The sequence below is a fragment of the Scyliorhinus canicula genome, chromosome 21, assembly GCF_902713615.1.
Source record: "Scyliorhinus canicula chromosome 21, sScyCan1.1, whole genome shotgun sequence".
NCBI lineage: Eukaryota > Metazoa > Chordata > Chondrichthyes > Carcharhiniformes > Scyliorhinidae > Scyliorhinus > Scyliorhinus canicula.
In genome coordinates this window covers 43,920,845-43,942,254 of record NC_052166.1, presented here as the reverse complement: position 1 = coordinate 43,942,254, position 21,410 = coordinate 43,920,845, and the positions used below count along the sequence as shown (strand labels likewise).

The 21,410-nt window shown below is 46.4% G+C and overlaps 1 protein-coding gene across 1 annotated transcript in view; it reads right to left on the bottom strand.

Moving 5' to 3' along the window:
* LOC119955556 (protein crumbs homolog 1-like) overlaps positions 1 to 21,410 on the bottom strand; it is a 213,211-nt gene that overhangs the window by 62,692 nt on the left and 129,109 nt on the right. The window contains exons 4-6 of the mRNA XM_038781848.1: positions 10,399 to 10,538; positions 7,812 to 7,994; positions 3,203 to 3,316 (exon numbers count right to left, since the gene is read on the bottom strand). Of these exons, the coding sequence (XP_038637776.1) occupies positions 3,203 to 3,316; positions 7,812 to 7,994; positions 10,399 to 10,538 (437 nt within the window). The remainder of the gene's footprint in view (positions 1 to 3,202; positions 3,317 to 7,811; positions 7,995 to 10,398; positions 10,539 to 21,410) is intronic.

The window sequence follows — 21,410 nt, the reverse complement described above, 5'->3', positions numbered from 1 at the left end:
GCAGATCATAGAATCATAGAATTTACAGTGCAGAAGGAGACAATTCAGCCCATCGAGACTGCACCGGCCCTTGGAGGAAGCACCCTACTTAAGCCCATGCCTCTACCCTATTGCTGTAACCCAACAACCACACCTAACCTTTTTTTGGTCACTAAGGGGAAATTTAGCATGGCTAATCCACCTAACCTGCACATCTTTGGACTGTAGGATGTTAATCTTCAATTTCCAATTACACAAATTACTGTCTTCTGAAGGTGTAGTTCAGCAGCCTAAGTTCTTAGAATCCCTACTGTGCAGAAGGCGGCCTGTCCATCATCTGCACCGACCCTTTAAAAGACCACCCTAGCAAGGCCCAATCCCCGGCCCTATTCATGCAACACCATTCCAAGGGGCAATTTAGCATGGCCAAATCACCTAACCTGCATATCGTTGGACTACGGGAGGCAACCGGAGCACCCAGAGGAAACCCACACAGACACAGGGAGGAAGTGCAGACTCCACGCAGTCACCCGAGGTCGGAATCGAACCCGGGTCCCTGGTGCTGTGAGGCAGAAGTGCTAACCACTGTGCCACACCCCACTCTTGTTGTATGTGTCATGAAGGAATGCTCGTCAAGGGAAGCGCTTGATATAAAATCTGGCTGGTTTAGCTCACTCGACTAAATCGCTGGCTTTTAAAGCAGACCTATCAAGCCAGCAGCACGGTTCGATTCCCGTACCAGCCTCCCCGGAATGTGGCGACTAGGGGCTTTTCACAGTAACTTCACTGAAGCCTACTCGTGACAATAAGCGATTTTCATTTTCATGGGTACCTGGGGTTGCTCACATGCACCTTTTTGAACAGTTGCAGTGCAACACCTGGGCAATTGCTTAACCTGCCACTGATAGGGACAAATGAATAGCGGCAGCATAATGTGTCAAATGGGAGGGTTTCACTCATAAAACATGCACTCCGATTCTCGCTATTAATTATTCTGAATTCTACCAACTGGCAAACTGTCAAGTAAGCGAATAACATTACAAATGTGGGAATGGGCACCTAGCATAATCTACCAGATCACTGCCAGTTACAAGAAGCCTTCTATGCTTGCTCTGTACTTGCTTGATACCTGTGGTCTGGTTCATTAATTGAGCCGACTTCGTACCTGCAGAATAGTATACATTTGTCCAATTTCATTTCAAAATATATACTCTGCTGTTAAAAGAATCGCAAGATGCATTCAATTGTTTAATAATCTAAGACCATCTGAAGGAAATGTTTTGTATGCAGACACCCTCAAGCTGTAACCAATGAAAGATGACTGACTGCACGATGTGCTCTTGTTCGAACATTTATTTGTCAGCCAAGGCAATTTACTTTCGCCTCTTAGTGAAACAACACAGCTACTACCCTCAATTCATGCTTTGATTTGATTTGATTTATTATTGTCACATGTATTAGTATACAGTGAAAAGTATTGTTTATTGCATGCTGTACAAACGATGCATGCCATACATAGGGAAGGAAGGAGAGACTGCAGAATATAATATTACAGTTATAGCAAGGTGTAGAGAAAAGATCAACTTAATACGGGGTCGGTCCATTCAAAGGTCTGATGGCAGTAGGGAAGAAGCTGTTCTTGAGTTGGTTGGTATGTGACCTCAAACTTTGGTATCTTTTTCCTGACGGAAGAAGGTGGAAGAGAATATGTCCGGGCTGCGTGGGGTCCTTAATTATGCTGGCTGCCTTTCTGAGGCAGCGGAAATTATAGATTGAGTCAATGGATGGGAGGCTGGTTTTCGGGATGGACTGGGCTACATTCATGACCTTTTATAGTTTCCTGCGGTCTTGGGCAGAGCAGGCTCCATACCGAGCTGTGATACAACCAGAAAGAGTGCTTTCTATGGTGCATCTGTAGAAGTTAGTGAGGGTCATAGCTGAAATGCCAAATTTCCTTAGTCTTCTGAGAAAGTAGGCGTTGGTGAGCTTTGTTAACTATAGTGTCGGCATGGGGGGACCAGGACAGGCTGTTGGTTATCTGTAAACCTAAGAACTTGAAGCTCTCGACCCTTTCTACTTTGTTCCCACTGATGTGGACAGGGGCATGTTCTCCACTTCGCTTCCTGAAGCTGAATTCTGTACGCAGTTCTTGTACTGTTACAACACTTGTACCGAAAAGCGTTCTGTGGTGCAGTTATTTCTCCAGATTTTATACTTGGCTCAATTTACTTCCAGACAGTGAGAATGGCTTTTTAAAAATCTTTCCCAGTCAAAGGCGGATAGTCTCTTATTTAAACTATTTATTGTGAAACCGAAAATTCTTTACGTTAAGCAACCTGTATCTTTGAAAAACTGCCGTCGATTTTCTTCCGTGACAATGTTGCCATAAAACAAGGTCCAGAGATAGCTATTGGTGCTTGTAGTTTGCACTGATGGGCAAATTGATTCTGTTTCTGGCGGGTGCTGAATTTTAATATTTAAATATTATTTTTTGAAATAAATTTAGAGTACCCAACTATTTTTTTTTCCAATTGAGGGCAAATTAGCGTGGCCAATCCACCTACCCTGCACATCTTTTAGGTTATGGGGGCGAAACTCACTCAAACACGGGGAGAATGTGAAAACTCCACACGGACAGTGACCCAGGGCCGGGATCGAACCTGGGACCCCGGCACCGTGAGGCAGCAGTGCTAACCACTGCGCCACCATTCCGCCCCATTTAATATTTAAATTAGATTATTTTTGAGGAGTCACAGTGCTTGTAATCCAGCTTTTTTGTGGTTTATTGGGGGTAGAAATTTCCAAATCTAGAGTTTTAACCAGTAAGAATGAAAGCTTAATTGTTTATTATTGGAGAAAATCCCAAGTTGGAGATTTAAGCAAGCAATTAGTGGAAAGGCTCTGCATCAAGGATGCATGTGGATCGCCCCAAAGCATATTTCATTCAAGTGGCTGGGTAAAAATGGAGAAATTGGGAAGAGACAACTTAACTTTAAACTCATGGAGAAGCACTTTGGCATGTCAGGTATTGCCCTTTTACTGCTGGAAACTGATATGCCGAAAGCCTTACACTTCCAGTGAACCAGACTCTCGAGACACACACATCAAGAATGGTCACTAGGGCAGGAAAGCGAAGGACGGCTGTGAAAACGTTCCCCAGCACAGAGTACATCTCTTCAGGAGAGAAGGAAAGAAAATGATCATAAACACTGGAAACTATTACCTGTAAATCCGGGTGCACAATGACATTTGAATCCATTGTTTTGATCTTCGCAAGTGCCTTGATTCATACAAGGACCAGATTTGCATTCATCGATGTTTACTGAGCAGCGTTCTCCTTTTTGAAAAAAAAAAGAATAATTAAAAAACTTGTTACGCAACAAATTATTAACCGTCATCAAATTGAATTATTATTTGAATCCCTTCATGTGGAACTGAACATATTGACGTAAGTGGTCAGAAGACATGGGTTGGATCCTTAATGGTAAAGAAGAACATCAAACACAAAGAAGCCTAGGAAAGGGCAGTAAAGCCATGTTGCAGTCGATTACAGAATCTTCCTGCTCACCGCTTAATTCACCATTAAGTAAACATACCAAGAAACTTCCATAGAAAATAGAAAGCAGGAGGAGGCCATTCGGCCCTTCGAGCCTGCTCCACCATTCATTACTTGTGACAATAAATATTATAAATAATGATTATTATAACCTTTATTAGTGTCACAAGCAGGCTTACATTAACATTGCAATGAAGTTACTGTGAAAATCCCCTAGCCGCCACTCTCCGGCGCCTGTTCAGGTACACTGAGGGAGAATTCAGAATGTCCAAATTACCTAACAGCAAGTCTTTCGGGGCTTGTGGGAGGAAACCGGAGCACCCGGAGGAAACCCATGCAGACAGGGGGAGAGCGTGTAGACACCGCACAGACAGTGACCCAAGCCGGGAATCGTACCCGGGGTCCCTGCCGCTGTGAAGCAACAGTGCTAACCACCATGCTACCGTGCCACCGAGACAGCTATTTTAGTTCTGAACTGCGGTTATGAATTGTTGCGTGAATAGTGTTGTTGCAGTACTATTTACAGTGCTGTGTGATGAGCAATCAACAAAGCTGGATGTGGTGCTTAGACTAAAAGGTTGCTGACCCCCAGCAGGTTGTCGCCTGGAATTCATCGCCTGAAATCGTGGTAGGAACAGATTTGAAAATGATTTTCAAAAGGGGTTGGATATGCCCTTTAACAGGAAAAATATGCTCGGCTATGGAAAAAGAGCAGGAGGGTGAAACTATTTGGATAACTCTTTCAAAGAGCCAACAGTGAGATGATGAGCTGAATGACCTTCTTTTGTGCTATATCAATCCATCATTTCATGAATATAGTTTTGATCGTCTCAACACAGGATCCGAAATATCTTTGTACTAATTTAGTGCTCTCACTGTGAAACATTCTACGAGATAGTTACTGCACAGGAACTAAGCCAGTAAGGTGTAAGGTGGAATTTTTCATTCTGGAGACCATGTGTAATTGTGAGCTGGATAATCGATGTGCTTCTGCAATTGACCCCGAGAGAAATGCTGGAGGTGCAAATGACAGACATAGGAACATCAGGCAGAGTAATCAGAGGCTGTCACCAGACTGGTCATTATTATTATTATTATTTGCTTTGCTGGACTCCTCCTACACACCCTGCATCCCCTCCCTGACTGATTTTTGTTTCTAGCTCATTTTTCAAACTGCGCCATCATGAGGTGAGCTCAAAAATGGTGCTGCTGACCTTTAACTGGGAAACTAACTTCTAACCTCACCCCATCACCGACCAAGATCCCCCCCCCCCCCCGCTTTGTCCTGTATCCTCACCACCTCATTCCCCTTCCTCTTCCCAGTGTGCAGCCACCCTCTATCACCTTTGACCCCATCATTATCCATTGGATATTCCGATTCCCACCCCAAAACCAATTAATGCCCTTTTTCAACCTGTCCCCTTCCCTTCTCGAGGTCACATGCATCGTGACTTTCCTCTCTTCCAACCCCTCCCCCCACCACCCCTTGAGACTAACCAATACCCCTCCCATGACTTTTCAACTACAGACTTGCAGGATACAGATGCCTCCCCGTCTGTGACTGTGCTATCCATCACATGGTGCTGTGAGCCTAACCCCAAGACAGTTTCTTCAATATGGGTTGACATCGAGGCCCTAACCCCAGGACAGTCTCTTCAATGTGGCATCTGACAACATGGCCTCATCCCCGGGACTGTCTCTTCAATATGGCGGCCGGCACCGTCATCTCATCCACGGGACTGTCATTTCAATATGGCCCCGACTGCAAGGCCTCAGCCCCCAGGACAATCTCTTCAAAATGGCCCCCGACACCGTGACCTCATCCCCACGACTGTCTCTTCAATATGGTCCTAACAGTGTGACCTCAGCCTTGACTGTCTCTTTAATATGACCCCGACAATGTGACCTCATCCCTGGGACTGTCTCTTCAATATGGCCCCCGACACCGTGACCTAAGCCCTGTGATTGTCTCTTCAATGTGGTCCGACAGCGTGACCTCATCCCCGGGACTGTCTCTTCATTATGGCCCCAACAGCATTACCTCAGCCCAGGACAATCTCTTCAATATGGCCCCAACAGTGAGACCTCAGCCCCAGGGCTGTCTCTTCAATATGGCCCCCAACAGCATGACCTCATCCCCAGGACTGCAATATGGCCCCCGACACCTTGACCTTATCCCCAGAAGTGTCTCTTCAATATGGCCCAGACAGTGTGACCTCAGCCCCATGACTGTCTCTTCAATATGGCCCCCGCCAGCGTGACCTTATCCCCAGGACTCTCTTTAATATGGCCCCCACCAGCGTGACCTCAGCCCAGGACTGTCTCTTCAATATGGCCCCCGACACTGTGACATTAGCCCGAGGACTCTTCCTTGGATAGTCTTTCACTACTCCACTCTGTACCTTGAGGAAACCCTAGTCCGTGTTAGCTTTTGGCTGCTGTTCAGTAAAGAGTCAAGAGTTCTGCTCCTTGCTCAAGACACCTTTATTTTCCTTGAACACACTCTGTACAAAACTCTATCACCACAACACAAGTGCCACCTGCAACCTTTACATATCAGTGTCAATTATTGGATACTTAACATCAATGAGACATCTAATTGGAATGTCTCTTAACTCATTCCTTAACAGTCCTGCCTCTCTTCCCCCTCCCTGGCGATATTCCACACCCTGCTTAATCCTGCCTCTGAGCTGGATTCTCCGTAGCCCGATGCCGAAATCGGGATTGGCGATCAGGCGGAGAATGGCTTCCGACGCCGGATTCGGGGGCTGGCACCAGTTTGACGTTGGGTGGTAATGCTGCATCCCCTCCAAATTGGCGTCATCAGGATGCGTACCGCGCTCAGTTGCAAGGTCTTTGGTGCGTCATCAGCCGGCCCACTCGCGATGCTACACCCTGATGGGCTGAGTTCCTGACGGCGGGGGGGATCACGTGTGATCCCATTGGTCGGGAACCTGGCATGCCGACTGCGGACAATTTCCAGCACTGCCACACTCGTCCGGGATCCATGCCGCTGGCTGGGGGCGGGCTGCTGCTAGGGCTGGGGGGTTAGGTGGGAGGTGGTCAGGGGGGGTGCTGTGGGGTCGGGGACGGTGGATTTGGATTCCAGCATGGCCGGCGCAATCTGGCTCGACCAGTGCTGTTAGTCCCGGCCTGGGATCCGGCGATTCCCCGGCCAGTTTTACTATTGGTAATATTCGATGAAAATCTGAAAGATTTTCATGTTAAAGGTGATGTTGTTCTTCTGGCATTTCAAGCCAAAAGTGTTAGTTTTTTCAAATCCGATAACTGAGAAACTACTTTGCCAACGATGTTTCATTCCAACCAGTTGTCACTATTACAGAGCTTCAAAAAATAAAACCACCTATAAACTTATCCACATGCTGAAAGTTCCTCCAGAATGTTTGGTAGCAACCCCACCCACTGCCCCTACGCCATCTTTTCAACCTTACCTGTGGGAAGAGGTATCAAGAGGTGAATATTATGATAGCCCCCCTTCCAGGGATTGGGAAGCAAGTTCACCTGCATTTTCCAAGGCAGTGGAAAGACAGAGGGCAAAATTCTCCCAACGGGAGACAAAGTGCTGACGCCGGAGTGAAACCGGTGTCGGAGACCGCTCCTCGCCCCCTATTCTCCCACCCCCAGGGGGCCAGGAGCGGTGCCGCGTAAATGACACGGCCGGCGGCGCTTAAATGACGTCACCCGCGCATGCGCGGTTGCCGTCCTCCCCGCGGGCGCCCCACAAGACATGGAGGATTGATCTTGCGGGGTGGCGGAGGAAAAAGAGTGCGTCCTTTAGAAACGCCGGCCCGCCGATCGGTGGGCACCGATCGCTGGCCAGACCCCTACTGAGCACCCCCTGGTGCTCGATCCTCCCCCCCCCCCCCCCCCACAGGCCGCACATGCAGCGTTTGCGCGCTGTTCACGCTGGCAGCGACCAGGTGCGGTAGGCGCCGGCATGAACCGGTCGGATTGGGCAGGCCGCTCGGCCCATCCGGGGCGGAGAATCGCCGCTCGCCTGTTAGAAACGGCGAGCGCCGATTCTCCGAGCGGCCTGTCGTGAAATGCGACACGCCATTTTGGGGGGGGGGTGGTGGGAGAATCGCGTGCGGGTGCCAGGGCGGCGTGACGGGAATCGCCCGGCACTCCTACGATTCTCCCACCTGGCGTGGGGGTCGGAGAATCGCATCCAGAGGAAGCTATGTGCCTTTGGCTGCCTAGTCCACAACATTTCAAAGCCTGAATTTTTGATTTGTGGTCTGAAGATGAGGCCTACCTTTGAAGCCAAGTTGACAAACACAAATGTAGCCAATTGCTTCGGCATAACTGAAAGTGAGGTTGAATTGTCGAAGTTTGCCATAATGTTCTTGATTGGAGCGTTCCAAACACGTGCCATTATTCATGCAAGGCCCCATTGTGCATTCATCGATATCAACTTCACAGTGTGGCCCAGTGTAACCTGTTGAAATGGATACAAACCACATACATTAGATACTTGTTCTTAATATTCAGTGAAGTTATGACCCTTAATCCTGGCACTGCAACCAGCTTGACTGACTGCTCATCGTCTGACTGACTGACTGGCACTAAGAACAGGACTACAGCAACATTATTTACATAGCAATTAATGGTAGTAATTAGCAGCTGGAAATGAATGTGGCTGTATAGCCCATTGGCAGTTTGGTCAAGATCCACATTAAAACTGAACAAAACGGATTGGAGGGTAGCTAATGTAACGCTATCTTTTAAAAAAGGAGAGAGAGAGAAAACAGCAAATTATAGACCGGTTCGCCTGACATCGGTTGTGGGGAAAATGCTGGAATCACTTATTAAGGATGAAATAACTGAGCATTTGAAAAGTGACGACTGGATTGGTCCACGTCAGCATAGATTCACTAAAAGGAAATCATGCTTGACAAATCTGCAATTTTGAGAGGATGCACGGTAGCACAAGTGATTAGCACTGTGGTTTCACAGCACCTGGGTCCCAGGTTCGATTCCCGGCTTGGGTCACTGTCTGTGCGGAGTCTGCGTGTTCTCCCCGTGTCTGCTTGGGTTTCCTCCGTGTGCTCCGGTTTCCTCCCACAGTCCAAAGATGTACAGGTTAGATGGATCGGCCATGATAAATTGCCCTTAGTGACCATAAAAGTTTAGGACGGGTTATTGGGTTACGGGGATAGGGTTGAAATGAGGGCTCAAGTGGGTCAGTGCAGACTTGATGGGCCGAATGGCCTCCTTCTGCACTGTATGTTCTATGTTCTAAAACGGGAGATTACAGAGATGACTGTGAATGGTGAAGCCAGATACTCCATTCACCTTACCATAAATAGTCTATCGTCTCTCTTCCTTCCATCCATCAAAGCACATAATGGCTTTAGGAAGGAAGGTAGCATAGTGGCTAGCACTGTTGTTTCACACCTCCATGGTCTCAGGTTCAATTCCCGGCTTGGGTCACTGTCTGTGTGGAGGCTGCACATTCTCCTCATGTCAGCGTGGGTTTCCTCCGGGTGCTCCGGTTTCCTCCCACACATCCCGAAAGACGGGCTGTTAGATAATTTGGTCATTCTGAACTCTCCCTCTGTGTACCCGAACAGGCGCTGGAATGTGCCGACTGGGGGCTTTCCACAGTAACTTAATTGCAGTGTAATGTAAGCCAACTTGTGACAGTAACAATTAATATTATTATAATAGAATCCCTCAGTGCAGAAGGAGGCCATTTGGCCTTCAAGTCCACACCAAACTTCTGAAAGATCATCCTACCTGAGCCCAGTCCCCACCCTACCCCGTAGCTCCACATAAGCTGCACATCTTTAGACCGTGGGAGGAATTCGGAGCATCCGGAGGAAACCCACACAGGCACGGGGAGAATGTGCAAACTCCACACAGTCACCCGAGGCCGTAATCGAATCCGAGTCCCTGGCGCTGTGAAGCAGCAGTGCTAACTACTTTGCCACCGTGTGCAATACACAATAAGGGCAACCAACCCCTTGAGCCAGATCATCGTTCAGTCGCATCATGGCTGATCTGCAACTCAACTCTGTCTACCTTCCTTGGTTCCGTAGCATTTACTATCATTGCCTAAAAAGCTTTTGGTTTGAAATTTTCAATTGATTATCCCCAATAGCTTTAAAAGGAGACGGTTTGGTGACTTTGACAAACCCTTATCACGGTTAGTTACCTCCTCAAAACAAACAAACCAGCTTTGTTAAACATGACGTGCTCTTTACAAATCCAGACTGGCTCTTTCTGATCAGTTCATGTTTGTCCAAGGGCTCAGTAACTCTGTCTCTGGTAATAATTCACAGAACCTTTGCCTCCACACCGCCACCCAGGAGAAATGTTTAGGTATTCATCGATCTTCCTAATGCCAAAATAGAAGTGATCACAGGATGATTCACCCATCTTAATTCATGTAGGCAGAAATACCCTCCAGCAACCCCAAACCCCCCCCAAAGCTGCACCAAATTGTTTTCTGAATGGCTCCACTAAATAAAGGGAGGGCCATAACGTCACCATATTTTAACACTTTGGATGCAGATGGGGTCTATTTTTTTGTTAGTTCCTCTCAAACATGAACCTAAAATGTGAAGTTTTAAAAACCACCTCAACTTGACTTTTTCCGACCAATTCTTGACTGGAAGCACATCTTTGGCTTTTGAGGTCATATATTCCCACCTCTAAGTCACAAAGTCCAGAATCTGAATCCCACTCTAGGTGGTCTTGGTGAGCAGACTCTAGGTCACTGTTCAGTCTAATACTCCCTTCCCGCCCTCCCCCCCCCCCCCCCGCCTCACCTTCTCCCCCCCCCCCCCCCCAACACCACGTCCCCTCACCTCATTTATGCTCCTCCAATGCATACTCACCAGCCCAGCAGAGACAAGTGTAGCCCTTCACTCCTTCCAGACAAGTGGCATTGTTAACACAGGGATTGGACATACACTCCAGGATGTCTGTCTCACAGTTAATGCCCGCAAATCCTGTATCGACGCAGTCACACGTGTAACTGCAGAAACAAAATGAAGGATGAGTATCGATTTCCCATTTTCAGAAAAGAAAGTGAAAAGACAGAATTTAATTGAAGGCTGCAGGTTATTTTAAGGCTAGGATTTATTTTGTTTGCTGTGAGAGAATGGCTGATCCTTTGGTTCCAGTGTCCCTGTGCTCCTTGTGTCACAGGTGTAGACTTGTGCTTTCAATCCCCCTCCTCGAGTTTGGCAGATCTGCCGATAAAGGAAAATGGGAAGGAGAGTATGAGCCAGTCTCCTGAGGAACTTTTTGTCACAGGCCCATTCCGTGCCCTATTGGCTCAGATGCAATGTGCAGTGTGATAGAGAATATTTAATCTTCATGCAATTGGACTTCCGGTGACGGTAATGTGCTGAGCGGATGCACGGAAGGTAGCTCTCCGAGGAAATCAAATTCAGGCACTTTAAACTGAAAAAAGCCTGCCAGAACCGAGAAAAACAGCATCCCCTCATCGTCAATCTGCAAACGAAATAGAAACTGGAATGCCGAGCAACAGCTGAGCCGCAGGCTGCGATAAAATGAGAGGCAACAGGAGCTTAGAGAAACCAGCGAGCGAGCCGGTGGACGCACAAGGCGAAGAAGTCCCGGCCGCATTGAAGGAGAGGGGCTAATAAGCCACACACGGAGCTCCCCCTCGCCGGAGGGCGGATAGAATAAGTTCTTCACCAGAGAGCTATTGGAGCTCAAAGAGGACATAAGACTCGGGATCTAGACAGCGCTCAAGTTGGTGGTCAGGGAAGCGGTGGCCACCATGCAGGTGGCCCTTGAGAAAGCGGAGAGACGCCTAGAGGCCCAGGGGTGCACAATTGAACAGCTGGAAAAGGCCCCCACGCACCTGAGCGATCAGATCATTACCTGAGAGACAGAGAATGAGGTTGGTGGCGGCCCAGGGGAACCTTAAGGGGAAGGTAGAAGATCCAGAGAACTGGTCGGGGTGCCAGAACCTAGGCATAGTGCGATGCCAGAGGGAACGAAAGGAAGGAACCCCACGGACTGCTTGGCTCAGCTGCTGGGAAACCTGGTGGGAAGGGACTGATGCCCCCAACCCGCCAGAGATGGACAGGGCCCATAGGTCACTCCAGCCGAAACCCAGGGTGAGTGAACAGCCGTGGACAATAATTGCGGTACCAAGACGGGGAAAGAATCCTGCGTTGGGCCAGGCAGACGATAGTCTGCAACTGGGGGCAATAACACCCCGCCCCCAATAGAAAATTTGTAAATATGTGCAGTAGACCAGGATTGATTTGTCACTGTGTAACATAGCACTATACGATCTTGCTATGTATGAAAACAAAAACCATTTGAAAACAATTTAATCTCATTGCAATTCAAATTCCGTGACAATTTTTGTCATGCATCAGTTCACATTTTTGTGAAGTTATTCTGGTTAATTTAACGTAAGGAACTCCTGTCCAGATTGTAATATCACCACAGCTCGGCAGAGATGTGCGTTAGTCAAGACATTATACAGTCGTGAAGGCCGACCTTCTCAACCTTGCCCCTCGCCTGAGGTGTGGTGGCCATCAGGTTAAACCACCACCAGTCAGCTCTCCCCCTCAAAGGGGAAGCAGCTTATGGTCATCTGGGACTAGGGAGACTTTACCTTACCTTGCACAGTGATTAAATGAAAAATACAGTTATGGGGCAAAAGAATGAAAAGCCACAATGGTCTCATTTAGACACAAATGTCTTTTCAATCCCAAGCCCATGTTCGATTGCTGAACAACCACATATATCAAAGAACTGACATGACCATGTAGGAAGCACTGCTTTCTCTCCAAATCTTAGCAAAAAAATTTTTTAACAGCATTGAGGAAAGAGCTGTGCTCCATAAATATTCTTTAAAATTGTTCAAAGCAAGAAATGAGGAAAAAGTCCTGGTGTAATTCACATCCATAAAACCATAAGAGAGAGGAGCAGATGTAGGCCATCTGGCCCATCGGGTCTGCTCCGCCATTCGATCCTGGCTGATATGTTTCTCATTCCCATTCTCCTGCCTTCTCCCCGTAACTCCCAATACCCTTATTAATCAAGAAGCTATCTATCTTGGTCTTAAATTCACTCAGTGACTTGGACTTCACAGCCTGCTGTGGCACTGAGTTCCACAGGTTCACAACTCTTTGGTTGAAGAAATTCCCTCTCGTCTCAGTTGTAAAGGATTGTCCCCACAGTCTGAGACTGTGCCCTTGGGTTCTCGTCTCTCCTATTAGTGTGAACATCTTCTCCACATCCACTCTATCTGGGCCTCTCCGTATACTGTAAATTTAAATGAGATCCCCCTTCATCCTTCTAAACACCATTGAGTACAGACCCAGAGTCTTCAACTGCTTCTCACATGACAAGCTCTTCATTCCCGGGATCATTCTTGTGAATCTCCTCTGGATCCCCTCCTAGGTCAACACATTCTTCCTTAAATACAGCGCCCAAAACTGCTTACAATGTTCCAAATGGGGTCTGACCATAGCCTTATACAGCCTCAGCAGTACATCCCTGCTCAGATTCCCGAAGTCTTTCCGCATGGAGAAAATTGTCTATGTCTCTATTCGTCCTACCAATGTGAATAACCTCACACTTTTCCACGTTGTACTCCATCTGCTACTTCTTTGCCCACTCTCCTAGCGTGTCCAAGTCCTTCTGCAGCCTCTCCCCCTACACACTACCTGTCCCCCTACATATTTTTGTATCATCTGCAAACTTAGCAACAATGCGATCAATTCCTTCTTCCAGTTTATTAATGTACATCGTGAATAGTTGTGGTCCCAACACTGACCCCAGTAGAACACCACTAGTCATCGGCTACCATCCTGTAAATCCAACTTTATCCCCACTCTCTGCCTTTTGCCAATCAGCCAACCCTCTATCCTTGCCCATAACACTTATATTATTTAGTTCTTATATTATTTAGTAGCCTCCTGTATGGCACCTTGTCAAAGGCCTTCTGGAAATCCAAATAGATCACTGGCTCTCCTTTATCTAACTTACTCAGAGAATTCTAATAAACTGCCAGGCATGAACTCCTCTTGATGAAGCAATGCTGACTCAGCGCTATTTTACCATGGGTAGAGTTTACCAATCTCTACAATCACAACCTTAATAATGGACTCTAAAATTTTGCCAACGATTGAGGTCAGGCTGTCTTAGAGTTTCCCTTCTTCCGCCTCCCTCCCTTCTTAAACAGAGGGGTGTTACATTCGCCATTTTACAATCCTCTGAGACCCTCCCTGACTCCAGTGATTCCTGAAATATCACCACAACTGCCTCCAGAATCTCCTCCACTACCTCCTTCAGAACTCTGGGGTGTAGTCCACCCTGTCTGGGTGATTTATCCACCCTCAGACCTTTCAGCTTCCCCAACACCTTCTCCTTAGTGATGACCACTACACTCGCCTCTTCCCCCGACTCTCCTGAAGTTCTGATATCCCTCTGGTGTCTTCCACTATGAGGACTGATGTAAAGTACCTATTCAGTACCTCTGCCATTTCCTTGTTCCCCATTACTACTACTCCAGCATCATTTTCCAGTGATCCAATGCCCATTCTTGCCACTCCCTTACCTTATATACATTGAAAAAAAACTTGTGCAATCTTCTTGTATATTACAAGCTAGCTTAAGCTCATATTTCATCTTATCTCCCTTATTGCTTTTTTAGTTGTCCTCTGCTTGCTTTTAAAGGCTTCCCAATCCTCTGGCTTCCCACTGACCCTCGGCACTTTGTACGCTTTTGCTTTTATGCTATCCCTGACTTCCCTTGTCAGCCATGGTTGCCTCGTCCTCCCCTTAGCATGTTTTATCCTCCTAGGGATGAATGTCTGTTGTGCCTGTTCCACCGTCTTCCCTGCTAGGCTCCCCTTCCAATCAACTCTGGCCAAATCCTCCATCGTGTCTTTTATTCATTTGTAATGTTGTTACATCTGATTCCAGCTTCTCCCTCTTAAACTGCAGGGTAAATTCTATCATTTTGTGTTCACTGCCCCATAAGAGTTCCTTCACCTTAAGTTCTCTAATCAAGTCTGCCTCATTACAGATCACCAAATCCAGAATTGCCTGTTCCTTAGTAGGCTCTACCACAAGTTGCTCCAAAAAAACATCTCTTAGACATTCTACAAATTCCTTTTCTTGGGATCCGCTAACAACCTGATTTCCCAGTCCACCTGCATATTGAAGTCCCCCATGAGGATTGAAATGTTGCCTTTCGTATATCCCACGTCCTAATTACTGCTAGGGGGCCCGTACATAACTCCCAGCAGATCCTTTTTTTCCTTTGTGATTCCTCAACTCTACCCACACAGATTCTATGCCTACCCTATATCGCTTCTTGCTATCGATTTAATTTTATTTCTTACAAACAAGGCAACCCTCCACCCATCCTTTTAATGGGACACATATCTTTGGATATTTAGATCCCAGCCCTGATTCCCTTGCAGCCATGTGTCTGTGATGCCCACAACATCGTACCTGCCAATTACATTTTGCACTACTAGCACATTTACCTTGTTTCAGATACTGCGTGTATTTAGGTCCAACACCCTCAGTCCTGCGTTGACCGCCCCCTTCTCATAGTTGTCCCCTTATCCGCTGTGCCTGAAGTTAGATTCCTGTCACTTTCCATACTCTCTGTTCTCTTACTTGTCTGGAAACTTTACTAACCTATCTTGAGCCCTCCCCCTTTTAACTGGTTTAAAGTCCTCATCATTGATCTGCACTCCTAACTCTCCTTTAACTTCTATTTCCTATTTTTCCATACAACTGAACCCTTCACCCCACTATTTAGTTTAAATCCCTATCTATAATCCTAGTTATAAAATTTGCCAGGACTCTGGTCCCAGCATGATTGAGGTTAACACCGTCACGTCAAACAAACCATTGTTTGCAGCAAATTACCCAGCCTTCAGAACAGCGACCACAACACCACACAATCCTGCCAGGGCAATCTCTGCAAGACATGCCAGATCATCGACATGGATAACACCATTACACGTGGAAACACCATCCACCAGGTACGCGGCACATACTCGTGCGACTCGACCAACGTTGTCTACCTCATACGCTGCAGGAAAGGATGTCCCGAAGCGTGGTACATTGGCGAGACCATGCAGACACTGCGACAACGAATGAACGGGCATCGTGCGACAATCACCAGGCAGGAATGTTCCCTTCCAGTCGGGGAACACTTCAGCAGTCAAGGGCATTCAGCCTCTGATCTCCGGGTAAGCGTTCTCCAAGGCGGTCTTCAGGACACGCGACAACGCAGAATTGCCGAGCAAAAACTTATAGCTAAGTTCCGCACGCATGAGTGCGGCCTCAACCGGGATCTTGGATTCATGTCGCATTACATTCATCCCCCACCATCTGGCCTGGACTTGCAAAATCCTACCAACTGTCCTGGCTTGAGACAATTCACACCTCTTTAACCCTATCTCTGGATCTGTAATGATTTGATTACCCGCAAATGCTCGCATTCCAAGCATTGTCTGGCATCTTTGACTTTGTCTATATAAATGTTTCTGGAACATACCTCTTCATTCACCTGAGGAAGGAGCAGTGCTCCGAAAGCTCGTGTTTGAAACAAACCTGTTGGACTTTAACCTGGTGTTGTAAGACTTCTTACTGTCCTTTATCATTGTTCTACGTATGTTATTGGTACTTAGGTGGACCTTGACAACTGGATCTTTACCCTCCCACTCCAAGATCCTGTGTAGCCCAGATGAGATATACCAAACCGAGGACCAGATAGGCAACACGATGTTCGGGACTCTCGATCCTGGTCACGGAGAACAGTGTTTGTGCCCCTAACTATACTATCCCTGATTACAACTACATCTATTTTCTCTCCCACACTTGTCGGGCTCCTTGTACCATGGTGCTGTGGTCAGTTTGCTCATCCTCTCCACAATCCCTCCTCCCGTCCACAAGGAGCAAGAATCTCAAACCTGTTGGACAACGACAAGGGCTGAAGCTCCTGCAGCCCTATCTCCTGGATCCTTCTACGTACCTCACTCATAGTCACACCCTCCTGTTCCACTGGCTTAATTTAAGGTAGTTAATCTAAGGAGTGTGACTACATCTTGAAACAAAGCATCCAATTAGCCCTCCCCGTCCCCCACGTGTCGCAGCGTCTGAAGCTCAGTCTCCAGCTCATCAACTCTGAGCTGAAGTGCCTCGAACAACGAACACTTGCTACAGGTATGTTCACTGGGAACCACAATGGGGTCTACCTGTTCCCACAATGTGCAGGTACAACACGTCACCTGCTCCTGCATTTCTATTTTGATTAATTTGTTTTTCTGTTGTTTTTTTTTTAATTTCCAGCTGGTTTCTAGTTTTTGCAATCTGTAAAATATTTCTCCATTTTACCTTTAAGCTGGAAGCAATTTAGAATAGGTGATGGAAATTCGCAGATACTTACCAGCCAATGAACTTATAATTTTCCTGAGACGTCACTCCTGGATTGTTTTTCAAACTCAGCCTGCTGCCCAGGTGTCCCTCTCAACTCCCACTCTTTAGAAATCTCCGCTCTAACTCTCAGCTCCCGCTCTTTTTAAATCTCCGTTCTGACTCTCAGCTCCCGCTCTTTTTAAATCTCCGTTCTGACTCTCAGCTCCCGTCCTTTTTAAATCTCTACTCTGACTCTCAGCTCCCGCTCTTTTTAAATCTCCGTTCTGACTCTCAGCTCCCGCTCTTTTTAAATCTCTACTCTGACTCTCAGCTCCCGCCTTTTTTAAATAATAATAATCTTTAATGTCACAAGTAGGCTTACATTAATACTGTAATGAAGTTACTGTGAAAAGCCCCTAGTCGCCACACTCCGGCTCCTGTTCGGATACACTGAGGGAGAATTCAGAATATCCAAATTATCTAATAGCACGTATTTGGGGACTTGCGGGAGGATTTCGGAGCACCCGGAGTAAACCCACGCAGACACGGGGAGAACTGCAGACTCCGCACAGACAGTGACCCAAGCCAGGAATAGAACCTGGGACCCTAGTGCTGTAAAGAAACAGTGCTAACCACTGTGCTACCCTGCCTCGATTCTCTGCATGGTGAGAAGATTTCCTAGTTATTTCTATTTTTAGTATAAGCTTGTTATTTTAGAATACTTTAATAATTGTTACAAGTAGTGACTTCTGCTATATTTGATATTGGCAACAATGGGAAGGAAGCCTTCTTCGATGTATGCCAGATGCTTGTGTTATAGTTAATATTTTTGCCATGTATGTTAATCAGTACTCAGATAATACAATGAATTTTAACTGAGAAAGGTATCTGGAGGAGTTCCATGAAATGCCCTTTTTTTCATGTGTTAGCTTGCCATTTAGTTTAGTTCACAATAGTGTAGTAGTGAAGGGGCTCTAGCTGCAAGTTACAAACTGTGCCACCACCTAGGGGCAGAAATGAGAATACCATTTGAAAAGGCAGAATGTAAAAGAAATACTAAACTTTCCCATTTTCTTTCCCACTTTAAATTGATTGATCTTCCTTTAATTCTGGGGCTGTTCCACTAGCTCAGAGGGCAGCTGAATAGCCTGTTCACTAGACTGTACTTCTTTAGCCAACCACAAATATGCATTAGAGCATATCTTTCTAATTTGCCCTCTCTCGCTATTGCCAGCTTTCCTGATCCCACGGTTGAACTGGAAAATTGTTTGTGGAAAATCAGAGGTGCAACATTCGCTGTAGCTTCCATGACTATCTCCGTCTTACTGTGTGAAACGCTGTAATTGTCTTAGTGTCTGTGTATATAGCACCTGCAGCCATGGCTCTGAGAGCACAAATCCTACATTTTTGGGTGTCCAAAAATGGAAGCATACCGACCCAGAGTTCTTGGTGGCAATGTTAGCAAAATTGTCAACTTTCGCCATCATTCGCCATCATAGGGCAGCAGGGTAGCATGGTGGTTAGCATAAATGCTTCACAGCTCCAGGGTCCCAGGTTCGATTCCCGGCTGGGTCGCTGTCTGTGTGGAGTCTGCACGTCCTCCCCCTGTGTGCGTGGGTTTCCTCCGGGTGCTCCGGTTTCCTCCCACAGTCCAAAGATGTGCGGGTTAGGTGGATTGGCCATGCTAAATTGCCCGTAGTGTCCTAATAAAAGTAAGGTTAAGGGGGGGGGGGTTGTTGGGTTACGGGTATAGGGTGGATACGTGGGTTTGAGTAGGGTGATCATGGCTCGGCACAACATTGAGGGCCGAAGGGCCTGTTCTGTGCTGTACTGTTCTATGTTCTATTACTCCACTGAAATCAACAGCTACTTCTGGAGTATGTACATGCTAGGAATAATGTGGAAATCCAGAAATTGTTTTGTGGTTCTAGTCTTCTCTGGAAGGGTGCATTGTTGAGACACCCTCAGACTGCAATCAATGGAAACACAATGAAATTGATGCAGCCATCAATATTCTTCTTCGTCTCGCTGTAAAATCCTTTGAAAAGGTTACACATTGTTGAATGAGATGTAACCGGATTTTAATGGCGTACTAAGTCATATTTGCTGCTAACCCACCTCACTGGCCATCAGGAGCAAGTTTTATATATGTGGAATATCAAATTTCTACGTCTTAAAATTACACATATTTAAAGTTTATCTTCAATGTTAATCCAATCATAATTTATTTAGCTATCTGAAAATTTAAATTAAAAGTGAAGTATAATAAGAGCTTTTAACTTCCTGATTTGCTGTGAGAATCCTTCAGTGGGATTGGTGGCTTACCTACTCGCTGACTCATTGATGCCGCACGCCAAGACATCCCTTTGACTTGATGTCATATTTATGCCAGTGGGAAAGGGGGGGGTAGCTATCCCCACAGATCTTTCTCTCTTTGTGAGCTGCTTTCTCCGAGGTCAGCAGCGAAGATCACTGCTATGGTACTGATTGTATCTGACATGGATTCAATGGGCCAAATGGCCTCCTCCTGTACCTCTACTCTATGTGTAACAGCCAGACCAGGAAATACTTGTAAACTGTGGCACTTTAAGGCGGCTATTTCACCTGCGATTTTCAGCTGCTGAGACTTAAATGTAAGTTCGCAAAAAGGTTGATGTTTGACAGGTTTTAATAAGTTTTGCAAGCAATCTTCTCCGTGAAGTTGCAATTTTTTAATGGGTCACTATCTTTATCATCGTGCTTTCATTTGGCATCACCAACTGTTCACAAAGAAGTCCCCCTCAACATCTCTCTCCGCCCACCATTCTTTTGTCAACTCAAGATGTTTTCTCAAGGCTTTTGACCCAGTGTTACCATCCAACTGCAGGTTCACCTCTGACCTTTGTTTGGGTCTCTCCATCCTGCCCACAGCATCAAGACCACCTTGGACGAAGACGCTAGTGATGCTAGTCTGACGGATGCTGCAGTGGTAGGTCACCCCTTGAGCCAAATAAGCTCTCTGCCACCTGCGCTGTTGACTGCTCTATTGTCTTCTGTGGTTCCCTCGTATCTGTCACTGTGCAGTTCATTAACTGCTGCTGCATTCAGAACATCATTCTTTGTCATCCCTCTATGTGACGCATTGGTGGCATGAGCTGTAAGCAATATATAAGCGAGTATGGAACAACATTGAACTCAAACGCTCTACCACTGCCATCACCTCTAAAGGCTCGCCTTTCTGCTCGCCTGTCTTGTATTCAGCTTAGTCTGAACAAAGCTGTCAGTCCAGGATCTCATTACAACTGCAGAATGAGATGGCAACAAAATATCTGTTAGATCAACATCAGCAAAACTGAAGCCATCCTTTATGACTTCCACCAACACCCACACTCACCATCAACCTGTCTTGCTGCCAGTGTCAGGCATCTAGTCTGCTCCCTTCCATCTGTCGAATTTTGCTGCTTGCACTCCTATCTCTCCCCACCAGCACTGAAATCCTCACTCGCACCTCTAGAATTGCCTTTCATGAAATTCTGATTGTGTTCCCTCTGCACAAAGTACCTCACAGCCACCAAGACCAAGAAAACAGTTTTCAAAATATTTAACCTAATTTTTAAATGTTTTCTTGGCATCATCACACCCTTTGTGAATGGGTTCCTCAATCTGTACATCTTCGCTCACATTAACTGTTGAACTCTGTTACACATTCACAGGCTCAGCATTGCCACTGTCCTGTCCTTTCAATGTTCCCAAAACCTCTTTCTACCATTAGAAGCTTGCTTGTTTGTTTTTGCAGTGCCTGCCTTCATTTCCTCCATTTTTTGCTGTCCCGTGTGTGCTTTCTCCTCCATGTTAAGATGGTTGAGATGTACCTTGATATGTAGTGAGAAGCATACAAACACGAGTGTGCAGTGCAGAGATAGCAATCATACCGAGATATATCCCAACATCGCTCATGCATGAAAGAGTAACAAAAAAAACACATGGGAGCTTTTCCTGTTTTTCCTCCCATACAAAGATATTGTGCGATATTCAACTGTTCAATGATAGAACTTGAATCAAAAATGCAGCATAACTTTCAGTTATTTGCCAGCTTGAAGATCAGCAAGGAAGGTTTGGAAAAGGTGCAAAGGAAATTGACCAGAATGTTGCCTGGAATGGAGAATAGGTCTTACGAGAAAAGGATGAGGGTGCTCGGCCTTTTCTCATTAGAACAGAGAAGGATGAGGGGAGACTTGATAGAGGTTTATAAGATGATCAGGGGAATAGATAAACACAGAGACTTTTTCCCCGGGTAGAACAAACCATTACAAGGGGACCTAAATATAAGATGAATGGTGGAAGATATAGGGGGGATGTCAGAGGTCGGTTCTTTACCCAGAGAGTAGTGGGGGCATGGAATGCACTGCCTGTGGAGTAGTTGAGTCGGAAAAATTAGGGACCTTCAAGCGGCTATTGGTTAGGTACATGGATTACGGTAGAATGATGGGGTGTA